General features: G+C 38.8%; 1 protein-coding gene across 1 annotated transcript in view; it reads right to left on the bottom strand.

Annotated features, from left to right (window-relative positions):
• Positions 1–1,325: 1,325 nt before the first annotated feature.
• LOC115637410 overlaps positions 1,326–24,826 on the bottom strand; it is a 48,301-nt gene continuing 24,800 nt past the window's right edge. Inside the window, exons 19-37 of the mRNA XM_030538658.1 lie at positions 24,368–24,558; positions 22,964–23,089; positions 21,419–21,611; positions 18,372–18,531; positions 17,966–18,098; positions 17,286–17,552; positions 15,385–15,633; positions 14,816–15,016; positions 12,991–13,149; positions 11,912–12,055; positions 10,745–10,955; positions 9,506–9,592; positions 8,524–8,646; positions 7,189–7,340; positions 6,137–6,223; positions 5,186–5,332; positions 3,762–3,959; positions 2,364–2,494; positions 1,326–1,896 (exon numbers count right to left, since the gene is read on the bottom strand). Of these exons, the coding sequence (XP_030394518.1) occupies positions 1,680–1,896; positions 2,364–2,494; positions 3,762–3,959; positions 5,186–5,332; positions 6,137–6,223; positions 7,189–7,340; positions 8,524–8,646; positions 9,506–9,592; positions 10,745–10,955; positions 11,912–12,055; positions 12,991–13,149; positions 14,816–15,016; positions 15,385–15,633; positions 17,286–17,552; positions 17,966–18,098; positions 18,372–18,531; positions 21,419–21,611; positions 22,964–23,089; positions 24,368–24,558 (3,176 nt within the window). The 3' untranslated portion in view covers positions 1,326–1,679. The remainder of the gene's footprint in view (positions 1,897–2,363; positions 2,495–3,761; positions 3,960–5,185; positions 5,333–6,136; positions 6,224–7,188; positions 7,341–8,523; positions 8,647–9,505; positions 9,593–10,744; positions 10,956–11,911; positions 12,056–12,990; positions 13,150–14,815; positions 15,017–15,384; positions 15,634–17,285; positions 17,553–17,965; positions 18,099–18,371; positions 18,532–21,418; positions 21,612–22,963; positions 23,090–24,367; positions 24,559–24,826) is intronic.

The following is a 24,826-nucleotide window of genomic DNA, read 5'->3' as shown; positions in this document are numbered from 1 at the left end:
CTCCTCTACTGAAAGCTCTTTCTAAGAGCATCCTAAACTGACACTTTCTTAGGATAGAATTCAACAGAAATGTGTTTTGTTTAGAGATTCAATGACTAGACAAGCATATGTGCCCTGAACATGCTTTGTGGTGGTGGGGATTGGGCATGGTCCGAGGGAGAGAATGCAGAAGCCTACCTCTCTCCATCACAGCTACAGCCAAAAAAATTCTGTATTTGATCCTGGAATTCTCCTGTGGTTCCAGATGTCTGGATGGATCTTCTTGGGCTCAAATGTAGCCAAAACAAATCCCGCTTAATTACATGTTTCTTAGTATGTGCAGCAAGGATCAACATGGGCCTTGACTCTATCTATACATCTTTTTTTTTTTTTCTTTAAAAGAATATATGTAGTCATGCAACTGTTTCTCAAACAAAATTGCTGTTGATTAATAAGCTCCACTTGGTCCCTCCACAAAAGGCAAGAGGACTCCATCTTTTGTTGTAAAGTGGGCAGTATTTCTATTTAGAAGTCTTCATAAAGAGCCTGCAGTGTTGCTATATTAATAGCAACCTTACAGAGTGCTTCAGGAAACTATCCAATAAATTAACAATCTCAGTCTGGTAGGTGACTTGCTTAAAGTAGTGCTGGGAATGCAGGAGCAATGCTTTCCATTCACTTCTGCAGTACACCTCGGAGCCTGGACACCTGCCACTTCAGTTCTGAGCTGTGTTTAGGTTTTTGTTTTCAAAACCTTTTGTTTGCATTTTCACAAATGAATGCAACTTATAAATTACAAAGTTTAGTTTGATCTAGGAACTCTAAAAAGATATAACAGGTACCTATTTTAATAGGACACTACAAACAAATCACTCAACTGAGAATATAGAAGGAACTGGATACAGTCATGTCAGATGTTTGACAGTATTAGAGAAAAGACATTCAATGATTCACAACCATTGCAACAGAAATAATCTCATTCAAATCCATATAGAAAATGATCTTCTGTGTTGCTGATATCCTGTATGATGCCATCTGTTCCTTTTACTTCAGATTCTTGTTTGTATAACACCAGTGTGAACTAGGGCCTGATGCTGCAAGGAGTTGAGGGCACTTTAGCCCAGAAGTTAAGAGCTTAGATACCTTTTCAGGATCTAGCCTTAAGCTCACACTGGAGTCCATCTAAGTGAGAGGTACTCAGCACCTTTCAGAATTAGAATTTCTATGGGACAGGAAACTGTCTTCCTGTAAATTTTAAAGGCTATGGATAAGGGAGAAGACAGTCACAAATGTTTGTAATGGTTAGTGCTATATAGTGTTATCAAAACAAGTTTATTAAGCACCAGAACAGATCAGATGGGAGTTTATTTCTAAAATACCACCTGCATTCCTTTGCTAGTTGATAGTTAACTGAGATTTCATGTGCTTGTGCAATGACAATAATCAAAATATCTTGACTGCTTATTAGTGATAATGGATATTTCAGAAGAAATCAGGGAGTCGACTAGCCTTAGGCCCTGTCAGTTTTTTAAGTTACCATAAATGCTTTAAAATCAGATTTAATGAGTGAGTTTGAAAAACATGTACCTGTCTTGGAATAAACTGTGTCTGTGTGTGTGTGTGTGTGTGAAGTCTGAAGGTGAGTGCAGACACCCAAACTGGAAGAAAGTCACCAATATTTTTCTTTGCTGTTGTTAATATTAATTAAACACCTCTCTGCCTTTTACTATTTTCCCTTCTAATATTTCAATTTGCTTTACCAAACAGTCTTTCTTCAAACCAAAGAGCAAATCTTCACTGGCTGCATACATTAAAAAATGTTCTTCCTCTATGACTTTCACCAGCTCCTCAGTTAATGTATCCAATTGATCTTCCATTTCTGAAAGGCTGAAGTAAGAGCAGCTTTCCTCTTCTGGCCTGAAGAAATAGAACCAAATGCTTATGACTTAAAATAAGACACGCCGTAAAAATGCCACAGCTAAAGCAACATCCCTGCTTCTGCCATGGAGAGTGGGACTAGGATGAGGACTACTTGGCAGAAGCTTAATCTAGATAAGACAGATAGTGGTGGTAGGATGGCAAGAAGCAAAGGAAAAGATTGACAAGTCAGTGTTTGTGACATAGGCTTGAAATTCAGGGCCCAAAACTGCTGCAGCATGTTCACTGCTGAACCATGATGTCAATGGAGTTACACCAGCAAAGAACTTGACCTGCTGTTCTTTATTCATCTCATTGTGTCTGAGAATTTGTGACTAGGCAGATCAGCTCCAAATCATATGGTAAGGTCAGGACCAACTGAGGGGTCATGGAATAGACTTGCTCTGTTCCAGAACACTGAGAATATTTGCATGCCACTTATTAAAACATCTAAAAATCATTCCCACCTTGTCCTCGCACCAAAGCTGTTCTCTTTCCTGCCAGCTGAGGTGTGGGTAAAACACTCTTTCTTCTTTACAGATAGTTTATTCTTCAGCAGGTCCTCAAGATTTGTATGGAGTAAGAGGTTCCTATTCCTCTTCATGCACCAGACAATAGGGACACAAAGGGAGGACACATCAGTATTGGTTTTAAAAGCCTTTTATAGACTTTGTCTGCAATTTATCTTCAAAGACATTGCTTTTTACACTGCCCTGGGATATTCTGAATTCCTCCTCGCCCAAAACATTTTCAGATGAAATGTCAGCTTTTGAGGCAGTTTGAATAAGACTTGCTATAGAAACAACAATTATCTCTTCCATAACCCTGCTGTACCTCAAAGTCTAATGAAACATGAGTCATTCTAGTCAATTCCTGCACATTTGTCCATTCACAATGTAACAGGTGATGTTAAGATGCTAAGCAAGCAGATGAATAGAATTACCATTCCTTTAAAATAAAAAATACTGGGCCAGATCCTTAGCTAGTGTAAGTCAGCATAGCTCCAGTGACTGCAATTGACTAGCTGAGGATTTCATCTAGTGCTTGTTTGAAAAAAACCTACAACCATGTCAAAGGCATTGTGACAGGCCTTATTTAGTTTGGTAGAAAAATGGACAGAAGGAGACCTTTATGTTGTCTTTTCTTTGAGCAAATATCTTTAATGAAAGTCAGCCAGCAAAGATCATTTGACATGGAAAACAAAAGGAAGCTGCTGGGGTTAGAAGCATCATATGATTTACAGTGTGTTTAATGTTCAACTGCATGACCTGAATGCTAAGATGTCACATTTATTCTTTAAACACTGAATGCAGCAGGGATTTGTCTGCCTTTGGGACACTGTTGCTTGCTTTAGTTCTGAAATTTGTGACAGTAGTTTAAATAAACCTATCGTGCAGATTGGACAATTGGTTTAGCTCCACTGTTGTTAACCCTAACTCTAAGGATGTCTTAGCAGACCCAGCACTGAGCAGGCCTCTAACTATGTTGAATATGTACACCAGTTAGGGTGAAATACACCTCTGTGCAAAGCCAGAATTGTGCACCATTTAAGTAGGGTGACCAGACAGCAAGTATGAAAAATCGGGACAGGAGGTGGGGGGGTAATAGAAGCCTATATAAGAAAAAGACCCAAAAATTGGGACTGTCCCTATAAAGTTGGGACATCTGGTCACCCTACATTTAAGTCCCACCTTAGAGCTTAAATTGTGCTGAGAGCTAGGGCTGGCCCTCTGCACAAGGCTGATTTTACTGAACAATGATGTGAGAAATGTGAGTTTAAGATCTGATTTAGAATTCCAGTCTGTGAAGCAGGAAGAAGGCTGGGGACACTGAAGCATACCAGGGTTCATAACCTTTCTACTTACCTCATCGGACACCTCTATCTCTCTAGTGGATTTTACTTTTGCATCTAAAAGCTGAGAGATGAGATTTAATTTCTCCTCAGAGAATGGTTCTCCCTTCAACAGGATCTCACTTATCTTCACAGAGGATTTATTGTCCTGGAGAACTGCTGACATCCGGAGTCTAAGGAAGAACATTTCACTGAGACAGGCCTTTAGTGCCTAGACATGGAGATGAATTATTTTTAAAAGCCTGAATGCATTTGTTCAAGAAATATTTAAAGCTAACATTCATAAAAGTAATAATTAACAAGGAGAAGGGAGAGGAAAAGGAGAGTAGATGGACAATGGGTTAAAACAATAACTTTTCAGCTCTGGAAGCCTAGATTCACATCACAAAAGAAATTAGTTTATTTGCTTTAAGTTAGTCCTTTGAGAATGTGTGTGCAGATCACAAATGCACCACACAATGTGGGTTAATGTGGCACTCTTAACAGTCTCTCTTCAGGATACACTCATGATTAGAGTATTAGGTCAGGCATGAGCAGAACCAGCAGAGTTCTGTGTGAGGTATTTGCACTGTGCTGGGATCTGGGCAATGCTGCTAGTCCAACTTTTGCAAGAGTACCAAGGATAGTGCTTTGGGGAAATAAGGCTAAATTTTTAACAGTGAGAGTAATTAACCATTGAAACTATTACCAAGGATTGTGATGGATTCTCCACCACTGCCAATTTTTAAATCAAAACTGGATCATTTAAAAAAAAGACATGTTCTAGCTCAAACAAGAATTATTTTGGGGAAGTCCTCTGGCCTGTATTATTACAGTGGACCCTTTTGGCTTTGGATTCTATGAATCTCCAGTGGCCCAAGCTGAATCCCACACACAGAGATCTAGATAGTGGCTAAATTTTCTGGGCCAGGAGTGGCAATATGCAGGTCTTATTTTGCAATGATACCCCAGCTCAAAATTCTGAATAAATTTCCCCAACCACTTGAGACTTCCATGCACTGGGCAGTAGGTCGTTAGAAATATAGTTGTCCCCAACGCTACCACCCAGTGACGGAAGCATGTTGCACATATTTCTGAATTAGTATCGTTTGTACTGAAGGGATGAGTATACATTGCTTTGGAGCTTTCTGCTGCTTTACCATATGGTGCCATGTAGTTTGAAGCAGCGTTCTTTGGATACTTTTCCAGCATTCTATTAACAGGATCTCCAGTATGATCATCTTATGTTATTGATACCATGCCATTAATGTTCTCCAGGAAATCCGAAGACTTGTTTGCATTGCAGTCAACAGGTAAGCATTTTATCCCACCTCCCTCCTTACTGCTTATTATTCCAAGCAATGCCATAAGATGCCAAAGAGCCCTGGTTTTAATAAGGTAAATCTTTGCAAAGAGTTAGTGCCTTAATGTAACTGGATATATAGTATATCATTATACCTGATAAAACAGTCTCTGAAAGGTGGGGCTAGAGTCATGGCTGAGGTCAGCAGCAGTGATGTGAGCCAGACAGTGCACCAGCAGCAGAATGAAGCTGCCCACACAACCCAGATACTCTCTTAAAATGAATAATTTTTTCTCTGAAATCTGAGAAGAAAAAAATGTGCAGAGCAGAGACAACAAGACAGCAATAGAGACGTGAGGTGATGTTTAGAGAGGCTGGGATGCTACTTTCATGGACATTAGACATACTATTTAGAGTCCATTGGGGATAAACATATGCACAACTGCCAGAAAGTGCAACCATTAAAGGATTTTATTCAGGATGGGCCAGTGTGTACCCTTACATTTTTCTCTCATGAGAAAACACACTTTCAGATTATTTTAGTGGGTGTGAAGACTTCTAGGGAATTTCCTCTTCCCCATGATACAAAACCTCACCTCTTCCCTCAGAATCCCTATACAGAAATAAGTAATAGTTACAAGTCAGATTTTGCCCTCTTTACTCACAGCACTCTTACTCCACTGAGTTCAATTAGGGCTATTCACAGAATAAGGTGCTATTCAGTGTGAGTAAGGGTGGCAGAATCTGGATTGAAAAGATTTCTTTTGAAAACTGAAACTGATTGTCGCTAGATATATAGTAATTGTACCAGCCCTCTCACGTTATGGGTATGACCCATCTATGGCACACAGCCCCATGACCACTATTTTAGAGAGCTCGATTAGCTTTACGTCAAACACTAACTGGGACATATCACTGGCAGATGAGAGGTGGTTCTTTCACAGAGACATTTTTTGTTTCTTTGTTAAGCAATTTTTTCCTAGAAGGAATCAAATGTGCCATGACTTGATAAATAGGAAGCGTATTTGCATTTCACTCCTTAATCCAAAAATTTAATATATCTGACAAAAATATTGAGGATGCTGACAGGATCTAAGCTGACATACCTGATAAAAGAAAGAGTTTTGGAAGGCATTGCCTGTGGTGTTACTGAGAGGTATGCTGGAGGCAACACACAGGTTAATTTCTGGAGCCTAAAGGGAAAAATAATTGTTTCTGTAAAAATGTGTATGTACTTCATATCTTCAAAGTCAGATGGATTAATGGGATATATATTAATTTAAATGTCACCATTGATTTTCAACTGAAGCAGAGCCAACAAATACCACATGAAAATGGAGTGTGTTTAAAATATCCCCAGCATATCACTGGAGTTCATCTTGCCAATTTTCTAATTAAATAAATCAAAGCGTACTTGAGCCCAGTGCCTCTGGTGGTTAGTGCTCCATTATTATTATTTATTTACTGTATTACAGTAGCTTTTAGAAGCCTTAACCAAGATCAGGGCCCCAATGTGCTAGTGCTGTACAAGCACAGATATAAAGGTATGTCTACACTACAAATACTATAGCATCACAGCTACAGCTACACTACTGTTGTGCTGTCACGTAGATGCTTAATACAGTGATGGAAGGGTTTTTTCCATCACTGTGGTAAATCCACCCTCTCAAGAGGTTGTAGCAGCATCTACAGTAGGGCTGATCTAACTAAGCTGCACAATGAAATTTTTCACAGCCCTGAGCTAAGTCAACCTAAGTTTTAGGTGTAGAGCAGGCCTAGGAGATTTCCTGCATCAACGTTTAAAAGCCATATAGACAAAGGAAGTATTATGTCCATTTTATAGTGGACCTGAAGCACAAAGAGATCAAGTGACTTGACCAGGGTCCAACAAAGAATTGGTGGCAGAGTCAGGAACTGAACACAATCCCCAGAGACCCCGCCCAGTACCGCAGTCATATGACCATTCTTCCAAGCTACTGTAGCTGAAACATGGCTTTGACTCCTTTGAATCTCTCACTCACTGAGCAGTCTCTATCCATCTTTCACCTACAATGGATGGGTTTCCTGCAGCCGATGGCTGGGTTTTATTGATGCTTTTCTATAAATACATGCTTCCTTTTGAGAATGGAAATATTTTCTTGTAGTATGTCAAACTTACATTGATATGAGGCCTGAGAAACTGAAGAATGGAGATGCCATATTGGTATATTACAAACTCCCTTGCAGAAAGTGTTGGAGGATGAACTGGTATTAGTTCACCTTTATGAGTCATCAAAGCATCCAATATATCCTGAAAAGGACTTCCTGTGTCTGCAGAGAACAACAGTATTTCAACAGACTCACTTATTTTCATTTTACGTTTGTATTTAGCACCAATGTACATTTTCTTTTATCATGAAATATTAAGGGACAAGAAGAATGTGCAGGTGGAGCTTTCCGGGAAAGACTGATTTCATTGCAAACACTTTTAAATGACACACAACCCATTTTTTGGACTATTTATACAACATTTAGTAATAGAAATGACAAAGACAGTAATAAAACAGCCTACCAAACTAGACAATTCCACTGCATACTCTTCTCTCCTGGTGAGAGGATGAACGAAAACAGTATGTGACAGATATTAGTCACATCCTTCAATGCATTACTGGAAGGCACTCAGATGCTATGGTGATGAGCATGGTGTAAGAATTTATATAAAATAGAATACTCAATTGTCTATTATCTATTTATTACTGTCATTTTATTTAATTCTGAGGCTGTTATATTTGCACACTCAGACTCTGCATTATACATGTTTAACCCTAGTCAGTGGAATCTTTCTGTTCCTTTACAGAGAATGAAGCAAGTTGTTTATTTGAAAGCACAAGAGTCATTGTTAAAAGGTATATAATAAGAGCGCTTTATGTATGTAACCTGTGTCAGAAAGAGAAGATGGCTAGATCTGCGGCAATGCCCTCAGATTTAGTTAAAACATGACCAGACTTATCCCTATATTAGAATAAAGCCCGAGACTTGTTAAATGCACAGTTGGTCAGTGAATAATCTACTATACTTCTCCTAATGTTTATAGCATCACTGTTTAATAAGAAATAAAATAACTCTGATGTATTATGCCTTCCATCCAAGGATCTCAAAGTGCAAAAAACTTTACAACTAACCAAATTTTATCCCATCCAGTAAAACTGGTAAGTGTTGTTATACAACCAAGGCACAGAGAGGTTAAATGACTTGCCTAAGATCACAGAGTAAATCATTGGCAAAGACAGGAATTGACCCCAAACTCTCAGATCCCCCTATATTTGCCATTAGTCCATACTTCCACCACAGAATAAACATAAATGACATTAGGATATCTGCCCTGCTGGAGATGAGTTAATCCCAATACATATGAGTAGTAGCCAACTCTATACTTACACAGAAAGAGATCTCCCAATGTTATACTGAATTGTGCTAAAAATGAACATTAAAAACAGAAGGCAAGAAAATTTACCTTTTTCCTGCAGATGGCTTTCCAGAAGCCCAAATGCCATCGCATGAACTTGGAGCTGGTCATTCACATCTTTCAGAAGAGTAAGAAGTGGAGAAGATTTCATATATTTGGCTTTATCATCATCTACACAAATAAATATAAAAATATAACTGAAAAATAACTGTCTCTTACAGTGTATGCATTAGGCAAATAAGAAACTCATATCCTGGAATAAAACAATTTACTGGTGCAATGAAGGTAATATTTTGAGCAACCTGTTTAATTGTTTGCCCAAATCTAAGTGCTGGTTACTAAAGAGATTTTAATATAACTTGAAAAGAGAGTTCTCTTCTCCGCAGTGTTTGTTATGAATAAAATGGGTAAAATAAATACCTTTATTTTCCAAAACTCCTGCTTGGAGTGCATAGAAAATACTCCTGGTAATTTTATGAAGCTTTTTATTAAAGGCATTCTGTTTGTCAATGATACATTTTGATTGATGAAAAGGGAAAAGAAATTTGATTTAAAACATCTTAAATATATTAAAAATGATTTTCTGTAAGATGACCAAATTCTGTTTCCTATCATATTAATGGGAGTTTTGATTAATTAAGTATCAGAGGGGCAGCTGTGTTAGTCTGGATCTGTAAAAAGCAACAAACAGTCCTGTGGCACCTTATAGACTAACAGATGTATTGGAGCATAAGCTTTCGTGGGTGAATACCATGAAAGCTTATGCTCCAATACATCTGTTAGTCTATAAGGTGCCACAGGACTCTTTGTTGCTTGATTAATTAAGGAATGCAAAATTTAGCTTAATGTATTTATGTAGCTGTTGTCTACACTGCAGCTATTGCGTGGAGACAGGGAACCACCATACAAAGGTCATAGGATACTAGCTTGATACAAAATGATGTAGCATGGATGGAATCATAGCCAAGGAAGTGAATCGCAGGGGGCTATATTATTCAAATCTACTGAGTTAACTGTGTAAAGGGCTTACCACACAGAAGAGGTGACCTGAACTGAGGATTCAGGAGAATAATCCTTGATACCAACAATTGTTCAGTTTGCTTCAGTATCTTGACATCTATGAGGCCAACATACATGATGTGTTAGTGAAATTCTCAACAAAGAATTGTAGAGATGCTCATACTTGTTTTATTTAATTCCTTCTTCTCTTATTCCATAATCTAGCTATGATTTTTCTATTTATAATCCAGGGTCACTTTATTAGTAACTAGTTTTAAAATGACCAAAGTTTGATTTGTTGGCTGGGTTCTCTCACTTGGGAAGATTAAAGATACAGGAATGGGTCACAGTCTCTCAAGAGGATGGGGTGGGATATCCTTGTGTGGAGCTCTAATGATTGATGAATCTAGATCCACTCCTGGAAAGTGCATAAATGTTCCTGACTGGGCTGACATAAGTGCACTGGGGCCAGTTTGGCTGACTGGTACACTCCAAATTCTTATTTGTTAGCTGAATCTGCATATGCTGCTGCACTCAGGGGCCTTTGTGCCCTGCAACTGTTTCCAATCTCTTATCTGATTTACTTGTATTCCAGACTGTAGGTGACAGAGAAAAAGACTTGATATCATCTGGACCATTTATTTGTACTTATGAGATTATGCTAACTCCTATCGCCTGCAATTGATGAATGAATAAACAAATGACTGGATCTTCCCTAAAGAGAGAACAAAGAGAAGACAGGGAAGACTTAGTGTATTGCCCAGTGGTCCCTGGAACCACAGGTAGTTGGTCTTGAATGATTCATTCCCCTGATTCTAATGAATGAACTCTGATCATTGCTCCAAGGAAGGTGAAACCCTGGTACCTCTCAAGTCCCTGTTAACTTCTATGGCAGGTGCAAAGGGAACTTTTCTAAAATTTGGTGATTCAGTTCAACTCTACGGAGGTGAATGAAACTCATCCTGGTTAAATATTTAATTTATTTGTATCCTAGATACTGCTGGCATCCAAGCAACGGTGCATTCTCACATCTAAATCTTAGTAATGCAGCGGTGATCAATTTTCTGCCCTTACTTTCTGCATGTGTTTTCCAGTTACTGCCTAGCTAAGAGACTGGCATCTCTTCAGAAGATCACATAACATCTCATTCATCCTGTACCGTACTTGTGATCTGAATGTTTACTTCATTACTAAAGCATCAATAACACCCTGAATGCATATTACTTGCAACAAGGAGTTATGGATTTCCTATTGCAAAAATCAGACCTACTCTCTGCCAAGAGAGATAGAACCGGGTCTTCTGCCTGGCTGGGTTTCTCTTTGGCTGATGAGGATGCAGCTGCAGATGACACACGACTGTTTTCTTGTGGTTTCTCTTTTTTCTTCTCTGCTGGCTCTAGCCTCCTTCTCAGTTTCTCCAGGTCTTGGTGAAAAGCCTTTTGCAGGAAGGCCACAGTTTCATTGTGTTGGTTCATCATTTTCTAACAAGAATTGCAAGAAAAATGTAAATGTTTGTAAAACACGCGTTACACCCTTAAGCTGGAGTTTATAATGCAAACATTAACTGACTGTATGATAATGTAATGGAGCCACTGTGACATCCAAATCTGTATCATGTTGTCTGGGACAGATACTTGGGGATTCTGAGCTAATTCATTACTATTATGTCATGAGGATGGTTGATAAAGCTCTATTCAAACACATCTGGCTTGGCCCTTTATTTCTGAGCCAGTTTCAAAAAAATGTGGCCTCTACACTTGTTGATTGTGCAGGAGGCCCTCACCTTCCCTAATATTACAGGCTATGGGGCAGAACTTAGAAGCACTGCATACAGTCAGGACCAATAAAAGGCAAGGAGTGAGCAAATGTGAAGCAGCACTAGCTAGATTGAGAATGGTTGTCACTAGAGATGGGACAACCAATGACAGAAAACCTGTGTGTTTCCCTTTAAGGGAGACTGGGATGCCATGTAGTAGAAAGGCCCAAACTTTTCTTCCCATATGGCAATGTCTTTGTCCTCTAGTGGTAGAAGTCAGTCCTGTGTATATGGCCAGGACAAGACACATGCACCATTCAAGTCCTATTTTGAGGGTAGTTATGCAGCTAGTTATTATATAAGCATGGCTCACTTCCCACAGCAGTGAGTGGGGGCATGGAAGAAAGGAGGCAGTAAGTATCATCATGACCCACTGTAGCCTGAGTGGTTAAGGGCCTGCCACAAGTATCTGAACTCCAGCATCACAACCTTGAAGTCTTTGTTATCAAATGATCAGACTGAATTAAGCCCAAAGGGGACATATAAAAACAACAACATAGTATACAGTATAATCTATATTATATAGGCTGCAGTTGTTGCTTAGGTATCGTTACAAGCTTGGACATGCATGTGGTGCAATCAATTCAGTTTGAAAAGATACAGAATTTGCTGTTTTTCTACCTGTAGTGGATCAAGATTGCTTGAAATATTCTCCTTAGTTCTTTTATCACCTATGAAGATTTTGAGCTGTTCTTTCAGTCCCCTTATTGTCTGCTTTCTGAATTCCTGTAGATCGTTGGCTGTGAAGCCAGCTTCATCCACAGGCTGCAGAGTATACACACAGAAAGGCAAAAAAAAGAGAAAGAGAAAACCAGGAATTTTATTCACAGAAAGAATGTCATTATTATATAATAGTAACAAAGATAATTGCTCAGCTTCTTTTATCTAGGGAACTCAATGTGCTCTGTTAAAATAAATTAATGCAGACTCACAATATCCCTGTAAGTTGTTTGCAGTGTTGTTCTAGCATTGTTGGTCCCAGGATATTAGAGAGACAATATGGCTGAGGTAATATTTTTTATAAGTTGGTCCAAAGAAAGATTCACCTCATCCACCTTGCCTCTATAATACTTCTGCAAGATAGGTAAGTATTATAATGCCATTCTACAGATACATTAAATGAGGCACGGGGGGGGGGGTATGGATCAATGTTCATGTTGTGTTCCCTGTCAGTACCTGGCCCAAACCAGGGAAGCTAATGACCCAACCTCTGGACCAAATTTGGTGATGAATCCTGGTCACGTGCCACTTGAGGCACGTTACGCATGCGATAAGAGGCACAGAGAGATTAAGTGACTTGCAAGAGGTCACCAGGAACTCAGTGGCAACACTGGATCTAGAACCTAGAAGCTCTGACCACCCTTCCCTAACTCTAAAACTGAACATGAGCCTCTCATCAGTTTTGGTTATCTGAAGCTCAATGCAACAAAACTGATACTGATCCGTTTACAGTGTAGTTCTCACAAGTTGAAAGTTTTAAACAATGCCATGGCTCAATATAAAGCTGTACAAAAACAGATCTGCACAAACAATTGTGCTCATTTCAAATTATCGCATGCACTCTATAGTTAAGAGCCAAGATGTTACTAAGAATTCTGCATGGGCGGTTAAGAAAAATGCTGGAAGCAAACAGGCTATCTACAGAGCTGGAGAGTGGATATTTTGGTTATTATCACTGGATAATTTCTTTTCAATTTTACCTTGTCCAAAGAGTAGTCTTTCAGGCATTTGGTTATTTCCAAAAACTGTTTCTCTCTGAGTTGTAATAATCTGGCAGCTTGTTTCAGCTCCAGCCCTGAAAGCCTGTACTCCATGTTATCTTTCAATAGATGTAAGATGCCCATCATACCATCATCCCCCTGAAACACAAAAAGCCCATGTGTTACAGCCATCCAGCATTGCCTGAAATATTCCACAACACCCATAACATGGAACCCTGCTCCTTTTATTGGTCATTTTACTTTCTAGAAGCCAGCTCACTGAGAACTTACAGAAAGGTATAGGAACTACAGGATTTTCCAAAATTCTATCAAGCACAATAGGAATCAGATAATAATACTTGCCACTTATATGGCATCTTCTATCCATAGATCTCTAAATGTTTAACAAAGGTGAGAAAGCATTATTGTCTCCATTTTATAGATGGGCAAACTGAGGCAGAGGCCTCTATTTGCATAAGTGGTTTCTAATTGTGGATACTTCCATTTTTGGGTGTCAACCTTAGAAACCCAGGCTGGGATTTTCAAAGAAGCCCAACATAAATCTACACATAAATAAATTATTAAACAAAAATAAAAGAGGTAGGTGCTTAACTTCCATTGAGGCTCATTTGACAGTCCCAGCACTAGGGGCTAGTTTTCAAAAGTGTTTAGCATGCACAACTCCAGGTAAAGTCAACAGTCGTGAGTGCTCAGCACTTCTCAAAATTAGAACTTTCCTAAGTTTATCTGAAAGGCCACTACCTTCTCCACATTCTGGTCCCTCCTGATAACCCCCCCACTGCCAAAATGCCTATGAGAAGTGTGATGTTTATAGCTTACACACTGAAAAATTAGATATGAACAAACCCTCATGCTGGAAGTTTGCAATGTAACTCTACTTTATTTCTTAAAATTCAAAACGATAACATACAAGACCCAAAATCAGAGAGAGAGACAAAACAGGCTACTCCCTAAAACAGAGATGCACAGCTCACCCCATCTTATTCTAGGCTGTTTGTCTGCAAGCTGATTCAAACAATCCAGATCACATAGCTTCCCTCAGAACTCCCTATCCTGCAGTTAGGATAAAAAAATCCCTCACTCTTAAAGTGATAGCTTGTTATTTTTCACACAGTTTCCAATAAACCTTGAGAAGTTTGTTGATGCCAATGACGAGCTTAATGAGTAATCTGAGACTAACTTACACATCATATATACATTTGTTAACGTAACTGTATATATGTTGTGCCCCTTCCCACATCCTCTGTTTGTTTGTTTAGGCTGTGAGCTCAGTGGGATAGGGATCATGCATTCCTTTATGTTTGGAAATACTTGCACATTGTTGGGGTTGCCAGATATAAACAACAACTACTAGGGGTAAAATTTTCAAAGGTGCCTACATGATTTAGGAGTCTAAGTCCCACTTTCAAAAGTGATTTAGGCACTTTGGAGCCTACATCACATTTCATTTCTATGGGACTTAGGCTCTCAAATCACTTTTGAAAATGTTACCTCTTAGGCATCTCAAATTGGGCACCCAGAATTAAAAGCCACACTTGAAACTCTGGCCCAAAGTGACTTGCTCATGGGCACAAAGCTTGGTAGAGCTGAAAACAGACCAGAGATCCCTTGAGTCCTAAATCAACACAGAAAACTATACTACTTTTCAGAAGATTTCAGGTACAGTTTGGCATGAGTAAATTGTTACAGAAATGACTATATGATATACTGTAATCTGGAGCCACTCATTTCTATGAAAGGAAACAATCCTTGAAAACTTGTAAAACATAAACACATGCAATATAACAACAAAAAAGGGCTTTACATCTATGACAAGCTCGCACAGGTTTCTTTCTTCAGTCTGTGTCCACAAGTCTGCCTTTTGGAATCTGTAGCTGTCTTGCAGCACTATTACTGTTTGCCGCAAGTGTCTCTGAGATAGGATAAAATATGCCACATGCTCAATGTGATTTGGTAACGCCTGTCTTTCAGCCTCCTGAATCACTTGCATTTCCTTGGCTTGCACCTAGGAAGAAAACATTGCAAACTCTTTAACACTACGTTCTCTGTAGATTACTGAGTGCTCTGAAGTATTCAAATTCTGCCTGCAAAAGTCTGAAAATAACAGTCACAGAAAAAAATAAATTAACTGTACTGAAGGACAAGGGAATCTATACGGCTAAAAGCCCCGCAGAATTCACACTTACTAAATACAGAAACCTGATTGAGCTGGATAATCCTTGTTACCATTTTTTGTGTGGATAATACATGAATCAAATGTTTGCAAACCACAGACAACAATGTTACATTTTGATACAATGGTCAGATACATGTGCTTATCCATTACTTTAAAGTAGCATAAACAGAGAGAGATTAACACAATAGCAATTGTACCTTTTCTTCTGTTTGGGTTTGAAGCTCCATTCTGAACTGTGTCTGCATACTCCTCAGTTCAGTCTCTGACTCTTCCTTCAAACCAATAAGTAAGTCCCCTTCTTTGTGGTGTTTCTGGAGAAAAGCCACAGCTCTCTCCACTTGCTGCTCCTCAGTAATCTGGGCCACCTCTTGGGCCACAGTTTCTCCGGTAGCTCTGTAGTGTAAAGTGTTCAGAATCCTTAACACACGTTCTGGACACGTCTGCCTCTTAAGAGAGAAAATATAGTGATAAGGAAAAATAAATGTTCCTTGGCTGCTACATTTGAGATTTAGTTTCTAGCATTGAGTATTTGAGTGGCTGAGTATATAGCTAGCTCTTGTGTAACTCAGGAGGCAGAGTAAATTATAGTGTAGCCCCACTCTGTGAACATGCATGTTCTATCCCACGCTTTCTGATTGAAGAGGATCAGGGTGCAGAATATGTTTTGTGAGTTTGTGTGTGCACAGTAAGCATGCACAGTGGGTAGATGGACTCCTAAATATGGAATAAGCATACATGTAAATGGCACTACAAAAGGAGGTGGGAAGTAGCTCAAACTTTGCACATGCCTGGCAAACCATGCCCCAAACATGCATGGCTTTAGAAGGAGGAAAGATGGTTTTGTGGTTAAGGCATGGGAATCAAGATTATCTGGGTTAGATCTGGGTTCTGCTAAAGACTGTGTGTGGGTCACTTAATTTCCCAGTGCCACCGTTTTCCATCTGTAAAATGGGGATAGATAATACTTCCTGTCTCTCACTCTTTTTGATCTTGTTTATTTAAGATAAACTCTCCAAGACAAGGACTATTTTTTACTTTGTGTATACATGGTGGGTATGGGGACTATGGGGACACAAGGTACTACTGTAATACAATTACATTATAATGAATAAAAATACTATCACTTTTGTCAGCAAGTAACGGTTTCAGAATTCTACCAAGAAACTCCTGCTGCCTCATCAAGTCCAACTGGCAACAGGACATGATTGTCTCGGGTGGAGATATGAACCAGAGGTAGGAAGCATACTGAGGAATACCTGTGTTGCTGAGATCTGGGAAGTTGGGGGAAGTTTTTAAAGGCACAAATGGCAATTAGGCACTAAACTCCCAGTGAACATCAGAGAGCTGGGTGCTTAAGTCCTATACGTTGAAAATGGCACCTGTTGTGCTTAGCTTGTGCCACTGATGTGGCTGTGAGGTATAGCGAGCTTTACCCTGTTGTAGCTTAATTCTAGCCGATTCAAGTCTCCTTTACATTTTCGAACTCTGACTGGAAAAGGTCTGAATTTGAATGACCCTTAGAATGTTCATGTAGTACTTTATATTCTCAAGGTATCATGCAGACCTTAGCAAATTGGCATTAATTTCTCATGTGAGGGTAGTGAAATGGAGGAATAATGAACAGGATATACCTGGAGTTCATTATAGAGATCCAATATTCTGTAGAGACACACTTGTTTCATAACTTCTAACTTGACTATTTTGACTGCTGAAGCTTGTAATATTTGAGTTGCTGAGTCTCGAGCTAGCTCTGCTTCCAAAGACTGTGTTTCCTGTTGAGTAAAACAGACTAAGATGCTGAGAGTTTTCAGTGTAAAAAACATAGAAGTTCATTCTACAACCAGATTATCTTGTGGATGGATTTATCTGACTGTACCCCAATACATAAAATGCTTTCTATAAATTGTTGTCTGTGACAGGGTTAATTTTTGGATCAGAAATAAAAATTCTGTTTGGCAAAACTAAAGGCTGAAAATTCAAATCATGTTTTTCTGACACATGCAGTCAAGATCAGAACCCATTTTTGTTACAGAGAAAAGAACAAACTAGTAAAGTGACAGCTTACTTACAGTTATATAAATAAGACCTTTGAACTCACATCTTGTTTTTTAGTGACATCATATCTGATGTGGGAATCTGTCATTTGCAAATCAGCACCAAGCAGTGATAAATGATGTAGAATTTCATCTAGAGAATGTAAGTGGTCTTTGGGTGTTACTAGATCCCGGCTGAGCCCTGATTGCTTGATTTCTTCCCAATGCTTCTGATAGAGAGCTTGTTCAGCACGCTGGTGGCATTCAGCTAACTCCTTCAGAAATGTATCCCAGTCGTTGGCTACATCCATTTCTTTATGGCTCTTCATCCCCTGAAACTACAGAGACACTTCTGCTTTAGCTGTTTAATGTTTAAGACCACATAAAAGAAAATAATCAGTTAAACTGTGGCCAAGATTTTTAAACATGTGAGCCAAAAATTAACTCATATAAAAAAGTGGTCTGAAGTTGAGCACGCGGGGGCTCATATTGAAAATCAGGTCACTTAAGTAGAGGTCTATCTATAGATATAAAACCCTAATTTTAGATCCCCATTTTTAAAAACATTAGCCTCCGTGTTTTGCATAGAAATGGTCAGAGCTTCAGCTTCATGTGTGCTTTGGGAGATATTCTACCTCTGTCATGTGATGTGAAAAAATTGAAAGCCACTCAGAAAGGAAATAAGAAAACTCTCATTTCCCATACTCTGAATGAAAACTTCAGGCTTAGTCCTCACCTGTCTCACCCAATTTTCTTTACATTCTTCCTTTTCCTTAGTTTTGGCTGATTCATAAAAGTAGCAGATCATGTTTATTTCTTCCGTCATTAAGGATAGCTCTAAATGCACCAATTCACTGGCGTGCTTTTCTAAAAAAAACCTGACAAAACGTCAGAAATAAATTAAACATGACAAGAAATGATCTTACAATTTTATGCAGCCTTTATCATGAAGGATTCTAAAGGATCCACTTTGCAAGCTGATACACATTCTATATCGGGGACAAGTGTCGTCTACCAATAGCATGGATTGCAGTGACTGTTTAAGCTCAAACATGATCACTCAATAATACTTCAGGAGAAAACACAAAGAATACTTTTTCCGAATTAAAACCGCAAGGAGGATTTAAAAAAGAAGAATTAGTATTTCTCACCTTGTCAGGATTTCTTCCTGTATATGGGATCCCCCTGGTAAGAAAAAAGAGGGCAGCACAGGTGATAGAGTGGCAGCCGGAGCAATTTCCTGGCTTGCTGCAGTCCTGAATGCCTCAGACTGATCTGTAGATGCCTTTAAGGTGCTTCTTGAGGAGTATCCTTCAGGAGAAACCAAAAAGGGGTAAAGGACCTTTAAATTTATTTCTGAATTCCTGGCTTTTTTCAGTGCATTCAAGCTCCCTTTCACAATTCTTTCAAGAAAATATTTTGAATATATTAATACCTGTCACTCTGCAGTACTCTCTAGTATATCTAGTAACAGTCTGGGACAGAAGATAACCAGATATGTGAATAAATCTAGATAGGTTATCTGCTCATTCTGGTTTTACTACTCAGAAGCAACATTTGTAAACAAGTCATTATACAGAATACATGTAACTTTGTAGCAAGACAAAATGTACTATATACCTGTCACTAAATCCTGCAAGGTTGACAAACCTGGATGTAAAAGTTCCTAAAGTCTTTATTGCTTTGTCGATCAGGAAAGCAAATCTTGTTTGGAACACTTGCCTTGATCTAAGTGCATATAAATGAGCTTCAACAGCATGCACTAGCAAGCACTAGTCCCAACATTTGATACAAGGCTCGTTCAATCCAATTTCCACTGTAGTGAAAGTGCCACAACCATGAATGATTAATTGCATATGAAGAAGAACTGGAAGGGCACCAGTCAACTGATGTTGAGCTGTAGACAGATAAATAAAGAGGTAGGTGATGTGATAGATGCAGATTGAGTACCATCTGGATCGATCTCTAGCTAGGTCCTTTAGAATGGTCTGGCTGGCTGTTCACTATATGTCCATGGAGCTTGATCTGCAAAGATGCTACATCTCTTTGAATTTGCCTTAATGACGATGACAATTGTCAGGTAGATGTTGCAAGATAACACATTAGATTATTATAAGGGAATCAAATTTGTGAGCTCATACTTATCTATTCTGACTCTCATACTCGGCAATTCTTAGCACTCTATGCAAGCTGATCCCTCCTCTTCTTACCTTGCAAACATTATGTGACAGCTTTCTCATCAATGCTGGAAATAGTCAAACAATGCTAGCTAAAATATCACTACAGAAATGGGAATCAGTGCTGGTTCAAGAAAGAAGAAGAATGGCCATTTGATTCTTCTTGTATTAATTATTTTAATGCAGTCTTGGTATTTTTATAATCAATTCTTTCTAAAGTGCTGACAAATCTTAAGGCTTTTTGGGCTGCTTCCACATTTTAACTGAAATCTTCAGTGTGTTCCAAAGAGACTGATGAGTGATAAAGAGTGAAATGAACTAGATGCTGTAGCTGCCATCATTTAGGCCCTGATTCACCAAATTACTTAAGTACATGCTTAAATTTAAGCCTGCGAGCAACTGCATTCCTATGCACATGCTTCTCTTCTATTGACTTCAATAGGACTTAAGCACACATCAGGCCCTTAATCAGTGATTCATTACTAGTTATTTCAGTATTCATAAAACAGCTATACCTTTCCAGTAAATGAATGACACAGCACGGTTTCTGATTATATTGAAGATATTACACGGAAGAGCAGACCTTTGAAAAACTAATCATTCAAATCCCAACCTTACAGTTAATGATCTTAGCAGAGATTGTGGCTGATTGACATTAAGAGGAAAATATATTTGTTACAGATCTAAAGAGGAGGAAAAAATCTTTACATTTTAATTTGATTATTCATACTGGGAGACTGGAAAGGAAGTTTAATTATGAGAAAGGGGAATAATAAAATAGAGGAAAGAAACAGTTATTACATTGCTTTGGAAATTCCACTATATTTTTTTCTCTAGGTTTGCAGACAGACATATTCCATATTGACTAAATGTTTGCATCCTGAAATGTAGACAACATTTTGATAGCTTGTATATTTCAGCTCTGTTTGTCAATAAACAGCAGTTAGAACTTTTATGTAATACAAGTCTGGTTACATCACAATTTGTAGTTTGAATGCTCACATGAGGGAAAGTAAAAGCTTTGCCATTGATCTCTGTGTTTGCATAAGGTTTCTTACTGCCAAACTGAGGGTAGGTACTCCATTCAGCAGCAGAATGGAATGGAATGGAGACAGATGCACCAAGATTACATATTTCAGGATTTCCTAGGATTGAAGCCTTCTAGTCAGGGAAAAAAGACCAGATCCTCAAAGGTATTTAAGCATCTAACACCTATTGATTCCAAAGATCTTGTATACTCCAAGTAACCAAATCCATCCTCAGGCCTGAGTAAAGATGCAAGAACTCAAGTACTCGGTCACCAAGCTCCTAATCTTGTTCTCTTGCAAAAATATAGAAAAGGAAATTGCCATGCCCCTGGAAGTTAACACAATCTACTGTACATTATGATGAATTCTCAGCATATTCATTATTTTCCTAAAAAACAACAAGGAGTCTGGTGGCACCTTAAAGACTAACAGATTTATTTGGGCATAAGCTTTCGTGGGTAAAAAACCTCACTTATTATTCTCCTCAGAAATCTGCAGTTTCACCTTCCTTTATCAGTAGAGACTGAAAATATCTAAGATTTAGACCTTATTTTTTCCTTTTAATTTTAACTGACGGAGTTTTGATTCTGACTATCTGGCCTATAGCAAGAACATCATTCTGATGAAAACTGACTTTTTGCTTCTGGAAATTTCCAGAAGGATGGGAGATTGCAAAAAAGAGAGTGTACACACAATGTATTTCAATTTTTGAATAGTCTAATAAAAGATTATCTGAATTTTGTAAACATCTATACATTATATTTATGGTTGCAAAGATAGGCTCTGATCCTGGAAACAGTTTACACACACGCTTCATTTTACACATCTGAGTAGAACCTTTGGCCCATGAGACTCCTTAAATGTATAAAATTAAGCACATACTTAACTTTCTCCTGCAGGATTGGCGCTTCAGTTTTTAGCGCATCAGAACTTTTTCACTCCAGTAACAGTTTTCGAGTTGGAATAAAATGAAATTATTGACTGTACCTTTACCTGATTGAAGAATTAGTGTCTCAAGTGACCTGTCACTCCTTGTGTTTTCCTCCAGTGTCTGAACCAGAGACTTCAACAATGGAATCAGTTTTTGATGGATGACTGCCCATGTGCTGTGGGGAACACCAGCAATACCATAAAATCTGGTCCCTTGGTAGTTTTCAAAGCATTGTGATGTCCCAAAGAGAAGAGCCTGAAAAAGCACAGATTAGACCAAGATAAACACACTTGTTGTTCACATGTGAGTCATTAATACCACTGCAAATGCAGCCAGTCATTCTCAATATTTCCATGCAAACCTTGTACATGCAAATCAGTTTATAACAGGACTAAGAGGTGTGCACTGTGCTACAAGCTTGCCTAATCACAAATAGTTTGGGGGTTCCTAACGAGTGTATGGCTGGGTGGTAATGGGCTCACAATTCCCATCTCTTTAAACTGTCCACATTCCTGAAGCTTGTGTAAAGGGTTTTAAGACCAAAAAAAATTAATTTTATTTTATGTGTTTAATGTCCCCAGTTTATGTGAGATGTATTTGCAAGTGTCATATACATGGTCAAACTCTCCCTCTCCAGCACTGCAGTATAATAACCTTATTTCATTTAGAGTAATAAGCTGGAGTTCAGCTATAGATATAGGTGACAGACTCATGTGGAGTGAAAAGAAGCTGAGATGGAAGAGGAAGGGGAACTTCAGGAGACCAAACGTCATAAGGCATTTTGAAGTAAGGGAAAGAGAAGAGGGGAGGTGTTCAGCCATGACCACCCTGATAACTCCAGTGATCATTTTTTTAAACCAACATAGCCTAAAATAGACAGACTATGTAAACTGGCCACTCAAAAGGACAGAGAGCCTGATCCAATGCCCCATGAAATCAATTGAAGGATTTCAACTGATGTCAAGAGGGTTTGGATCTGTATCTACATTTTTCTGGACACAGCCCTTAATTAAAACATTATAGATACCAAGGGTGGGATTTTCAAAAGCACCTCTGTGATTTAGGAGCACAAGACCCATTAAAAGTCATTGGGATTTGTGTTTCCAAGTCATGCAGGGTACGTCTAGACTGCAATAAAACACCTGCCGCTGGCCCATGTCAACTGACTCAGGCTTGTGAGGCTTGGGCTGCAGGGCTATAAAATTGCCATGTAAACAGCTGGGCTCAGTATGGAGCCCAGACTCTGGGGCCATCTCACCTCCTGCGTTCCTAGAAGGTACTGTCACACTTCAAGGGAGTACCTTTAGGAGGAGGAGGTTCACCTGTTAAAAATGTAGATCCAAACTAACATCTTGCACATCATTCTAACACTGCAGCCAAAATATTACATTTCTTAATTGATTTTTTATTTTGGGTACAAGTTTCAAAGTCCATGATAAAATAAATTCTTAAACTAATTCTAGCAATTCTCAAATAGGGTGGTTTGTTTTTCTGAGTGTCTGATTCCATGCTAAGATTTTATTCTAAGAACATGCCAACAGCCTGTCGTTGCTGGAAAAATTGGGTAATACATAACATTATCTCAAACCTCCAGGTGAAGTCAATACCTTTGCCTGCAGAGCCTGGATGTCCAACAAGTCCCTGAGATATTCCAGTCTGCTGTATGCAGACTCCACACTGACCTGTTGTTTCATTATATGTTCCTGAAATTCAGCAACATGATGTAGTACGACCTAGAAAAAATGGTATGAAATATTAGCAAATGAGCAAGCAAGTTGCCTAAATTAAGGATTGCATTTTTCTTATGATTAAAATAGAACTTTATCTATAAAGCTTGTATGACTGTATCAAGAATAGTGCACTCAGTTCTCGTCATTTCATCACCAAAGCAATCCAGACAAGTGCAGAGAGTTCAGGGAATACTAACAAAAATGATTAAGGGGCCGCAAGGGACTAATTTAAGGGAAAGACTGAAATCAATAAATATGGCAGCTGGATCAAGCAGTGGCGCGGGATGTGATAAAAGCCTGCAAGAATTTGAAAGGTGTAAACATCAAGGAGATTTGTTTTGGATAGAATAATTCAGAGCGACGGTAAAATTAAAAGAAAAAGCTTCCAGACAATGAAATCTGATAGGTGCTAGATGAAGGCCTGACCAACACAAACACATAAGAACGGCCATACTGGGTCAGACCAAAGATCCATCTAGACCAGTATCCTGTCTTCCAACAGTGACCAATGCCAGGTGCCCCAGAGGGAATGAATAGGTAATCATCAAGTAATCCATTCCCTATCGCTCACTCCCAGCTTCTCGCAAACAGAGGCTAGGGACACCATCCCTGCCCATCCTGGCAAAGTCACAAGTCAATAAAAAGAGAAAGAAAGAGTCCTATTTATTTAACTAGTCACTTCACTGGGCTATGGATAGCATTTGAAGCTTCATCTCTACATACATGTAACATATGACTGGGAAAGCTTTTGAGAATTGGTCCCTAGGGGATGATCTTTCATGATCTAACTGGTCTTATCTAGCTCTAATGTCTATGATGCCATGTAACAGATTTCATGTTTTTTTAAACTGCTAACATGAAAAGGTTCTGTACTCGTCAGAAACATAACACTAAACATCGTATTTGGCAATTCCTCTTTCTGACTCCTAATTTCAGTCTGGCCAGTTTGACTCCTAACCAGTACTGTTTCACAATCAAACTGGATTTTCTATCTCAAAGAAAATGGCTTTACCATTGCTAACAGCATCGTGCTATATTTTTCTGTACAAGTTTAAAATTGATTATCTGAGTAGCAGCTGTTTAGGACGACTGACTTTTGTTTAATATCATTCTGCTCACTTGCTTCTTCAGCCTGGTCTGTGGATAAGGGAGGAGAAGCCCTGTATGAGATGGGAGGTTCTTGGACAGTTAAAACTGGCTTTAAATGTGCTTCAAAGGGAGACCATAGTTTCCTGCAGAATAAGGTTAGTGATATTTAACTCAACCTAACAGTAACCTCACCTTTCTGGGCTTGAATCTGGGTACTGTCTCTGTGTTAAAGTTCTTGCTACTTTGCCATGCCTTCTCCTTCATCTGCCTTTGTAATCGGCCTTCCTCGAGCTGCATCTTTTGAATAAATTGAACCATTTTTTCCAGCGCTTTCCTGATCACCAATATAACTCGTACTTCTTGCTCTTTTTCATCTCTCTCAGCTGTAGGTACAGAATGTTAGCAATTACTCTCAGCTTGGAAACTGAGTCCTAATGAGTGATTATATAAGGGAAGCTACTGAATTTCTGATATGGATGAAGGGCATGGATTAAATGACCTAACAGGAATTTTCAATTTCTGATTCTGATGATTCTGTGGCATGCTGCACAAAAATGATTTATCTATCAGATCTGTTCACCCGTTCCTCTTTCAACTTTTAGGACACCCATGAGAACTTGCTATAGATTTATTCAGAGTGTGAGTTCTACC

The sequence above is a fragment of the Gopherus evgoodei genome, chromosome 19 (genome assembly GCF_007399415.2).
Source record: "Gopherus evgoodei ecotype Sinaloan lineage chromosome 19, rGopEvg1_v1.p, whole genome shotgun sequence".
Lineage (NCBI taxonomy): Eukaryota > Metazoa > Chordata > Testudines > Testudinidae > Gopherus > Gopherus evgoodei.
The sequence above is the reverse complement of the archived record's forward strand: the minus strand, read 5'-3'. Positions and strand labels throughout refer to the sequence as shown.